The 3,452-nt window shown below is 53.6% G+C and overlaps 1 protein-coding gene across 1 annotated transcript in view; it reads left to right on the top strand.

Annotated features, from left to right (window-relative positions):
* Positions 1–3,452, top strand: part of LOC111821042 (uncharacterized) — a 6,744-nt gene that overhangs the window by 657 nt on the left and 2,635 nt on the right. The window contains exons 3-5 of the mRNA XM_023733669.1: positions 208–481; positions 897–939; positions 2,322–2,427. Of these exons, the coding sequence (XP_023589437.1) occupies positions 208–481; positions 897–939; positions 2,322–2,427 (423 nt within the window). The remainder of the gene's footprint in view (positions 1–207; positions 482–896; positions 940–2,321; positions 2,428–3,452) is intronic.

The following is a 3,452-nucleotide window of genomic DNA, read 5'->3' as shown; positions in this document are numbered from 1 at the left end:
CCCGGAGCTGCTGCCGCCGCCGCTGCCGCTGCCTCTGCCGCTGCTGCTGCTGCCCGGGAGGCGGCTGGCGGCGGAGGCTCGGCTCCCAGTCGCCGCACATCCCACAATACACCGCTAAGGAGCCCGACCCGAGCGCTCACCCTCCTCCTCTTCCTCCTCCTCCTCCTCCTCTTCCTCCTCCCCTCGCCTTCTTCGCCGCTTTCCCAGGCACTCTCCCGGCGGCGGCAGCTGCGCCGCCAAAGCCCCGGGCCCCAGCGGCCCCCCACTCCTCACTCGCGCGCTCCCACACTGCCTCCCCCCTCCCCGGGGGAAGGCCTTTTAATTTATTTATTCTGCTGGGACTTAGGTGGGGGGCTAGGCTGGCGGGGGAGGGGGTGTCCCCGGGCTCTACCTCCCGTGGCCGGGGCTACCCTCGGAGCCGCGGCCGCCCCGGCGAGCGCCTCGGGCCTCCAAAACTGTTTCCAAACTGCCAGCGCCGGAGGTGGGCGCGTGTGGACTCGGGGGACAGGGCTGGGTTTTTTTTTGGGTGGGGAGGGAGTGATTGTGTGTTTGGACGTTGACAACCGTGGGGGGAGTAGACGTCGACTCCAGCGGAGTTGCAATCGAGGGATCTGCGCTCCGGCTTCCTCTTCTGCCCCGCGACCCCCTCCCCGCTGGAGCGGAGCTGGGGAGAGGAAACCAGGATTTGAACCAAATTAGCATTCGCATTCCTGGGAGGATACGGCCCTCGCCTGGACCCGGGTGATAGAAGCTTCTCTCTGTTATTATTTTTGGAGGGGAGCGCCCTATAATTGTCCTGAACACATGCTACCCCCCCCTTCTTCCTCCAGCCACAGCCAGAGGAGAGAGTCCCCCTTTTTTGCATTTATCTTTTCCTTCCCCTTTCTTTATTAAAGGTCCGGGAGTGGCGGCGGCCAATCAGCGCGCGGCTTCCATTTTGTGAGTTCAACTCCGAGGCTCCGGGGCTTCGCGAGGACGCGTTTGCAGCCCCCTCTGCCTCTGTTCTCGGGCGGCCGGGGCGAAGGAGCCGCCTCGCCGGGGCTTCGTGGTGGTGGATTTCATATTGGGGCTCTTTTCGGGGTTCGTAATTTGGCCATGGGTAGGTAATTGGCTGGATCAGGGCGGCAGGGCGCGGCGGCCAATCAGCGAGCGGCTTCTATAGAGCTTGAGTTATTAGACGCTGATCTCAAAACATCCTTCATCAGACACCAAGGAGAGGCCAACAGATGAGGGGAGCCATTTTTCTGCAATGGAATTAAATGGCCAAGTGGGTTTTTCCTTTGTTGCAAATGGGGAATGCTTTTCCTTTGACTCTACAATCCCGTTCAGGACGCCTCAGTGTGTTGTTTAACATTTGTCAACAGGCTAAAGGACTCACAATTGGAAGAATGAAGAAGACTTTTTAAAAAGACCTGGATTTTTCCTTATGACTTGGAATCCATCTTTGTCTTGTATAACTAGGTCATAGCACACCATTAATGTCAGCAGTTAACAATTTTGAATTCCAAAAAACCTAAGTAAATGACATATTTCATTTTTTTTTTCCTCTTTTTTTCTTGGGTGGGTGGGGGGAGCTTGGAACTGTCTTAACCTGTATTCTCGACTGAACAATAAATTTTTAATATATGTAGTTTCCTCTATTAAACACTTAAACCTGGCCATCTTATTAACTCCTTCTGCTCTCTTTTTAACAAGGTAATGTTTTAAATGTCTAGCCTTAGAACTAGCGAAATGGCAGCAACAACAAAAAATATTGTGAGCAGTTGTTACTCTTTCAGTTTTTAAAAACCTTTTACATTGTAAGTACCCAATCCATTCTGTCCTGATGAGTGCAGTTTTCATGTTAATGTTGCTGAGATGTCCTTAATTTCTGAACCTTCATCTGCATGTCTGTCTTTGTCTCTTGTGTAATATAAGCCAGTTAAAAATGCTTTTAGACGATTTTGCTTTTTTAAAGCTAAAATTTTAGCTTTAAGCTTTTGAAAATGTTTACAGCAATAAATGCTAGTCAGCTTTCTTCCCAGTAACGTACACTTTCTTTGAAAATCGATCTATTTAAAGAAAAACGGCTCTGTTTTTCTCGTCTTGGTTGGGGGGTGGGGGGTGGAAGGAAGACCTCTTTGTGTAGAAAGAACTAAAGCCGTCACAGGAAACTAGATTAAAACTGGAAAACAAGTCGTAGCTGCTCCGAGCCAAACACCAACGTTAACTCCGGGGTATTTTCTATGGCGGTTGGGATGGCTGGTGCGTCTTTTGCCTTTTGTTTGACTGTATTTTCGCCTTTTGTCTCTTAATGACGATCACACCATTGCTATATCCAGAGCAGTAAATAGTCCTCAGCGAAGCCGCCTTTTGCCAACCCAACCCTGGAAAATTTGCAGAAGTGGAAGGAGCAGACAATGCCATGAGAGTGTAACTTACAAAAAGGTAACAAAAAAGGCAACACCATTCCCCAAATTTTCCCAACTAAACAATCAAAAAAAAAAAAAAAAAAAAAACCTCCATATCTATATATTTTTTATGATAACACCTTCAAAACCACCGCCCAGCTTGATCTTCCAGACTCCATGGCACCGGGCTGAGCGGGTAAGTAAATACAAAAAAGTGCCTTTTACCCCTTCGAGGAAATCCTTTTTCCGAGCAGGCCACGGTCTGCAAATGTTTGGGAGCTGAGGGGAGAGAGGTTTCTGGAGCTTCATGTTTGGCAGCCGGGGTGGGGGGAGGTTCTTCAGACCCCTTTGCCCCTACTGCCCTGTAGGCGAGAAGAGGGTCTCCCTAGCGACCCTCGGGCACGCATGGAACCGCCTGTCCCCGTCTCCCTCGCTTTTCCCTGATCTGAGCCTTGGTGGGGAGAATTTGACGTGCTTTGGAGATCGGGAGACCCAATAGATGAGGAAGCATCCCCGCTCGGCCTAGGACTCCTTTCCTTTTTGATTGTTGGGGCCTCGCACTCCGGAGCCGGCTTTTTGGCACTTCGGGGCGCGCCTGCGCTTCCTGAGCAAAAAAGGACAAAAGGCCGGCGTCCATGTTGGCACTATGACGCAGCATCTCTCCCGCTTGCAGCCGCGAGCTGCTTGTGCTCCCGGCCGCGCTCGCTCCTCCCTCCCAAGCACGAGGTTTATTTTTAGGTTCCCAACACAACCGCGGGCCGGGTCTGGGGCTGGGAGCCGGCCGGCCGGGGCTGCGGGCGGGCCCGGTCAGCAGGGCTGCGGCGGTTAATGGCGGCCGGCTTTCTCTTCCTTCCTCCCGCCTCCTTCGCCGCTTTTGTTGCGAATCCGGAGTAGGAGGCGGTTTCTCGGCCGGGCTGGGGCCTGAATGCCCGCCGATTCCGGCGCCCCGGGCCGGGGGGAGCCGTGGGACCCGTTTAGTGGGGCGTGGGCCTCGGGGGGCGTCGCGCGCGGAGACTCCCGCGCTCACTCCGTCAGGCGAGGCGACCAGCCGGGCGCCATTTC

Source organism: Trichechus manatus, unplaced genomic scaffold (assembly GCF_000243295.1).
Source record: "Trichechus manatus latirostris isolate Lorelei unplaced genomic scaffold, TriManLat1.0 scaffold00061, whole genome shotgun sequence".
Taxonomy (NCBI): Eukaryota; Metazoa; Chordata; class Mammalia; order Sirenia; family Trichechidae; genus Trichechus; species Trichechus manatus.
This window is presented reverse-complemented; position numbering and strand designations above follow the sequence as displayed.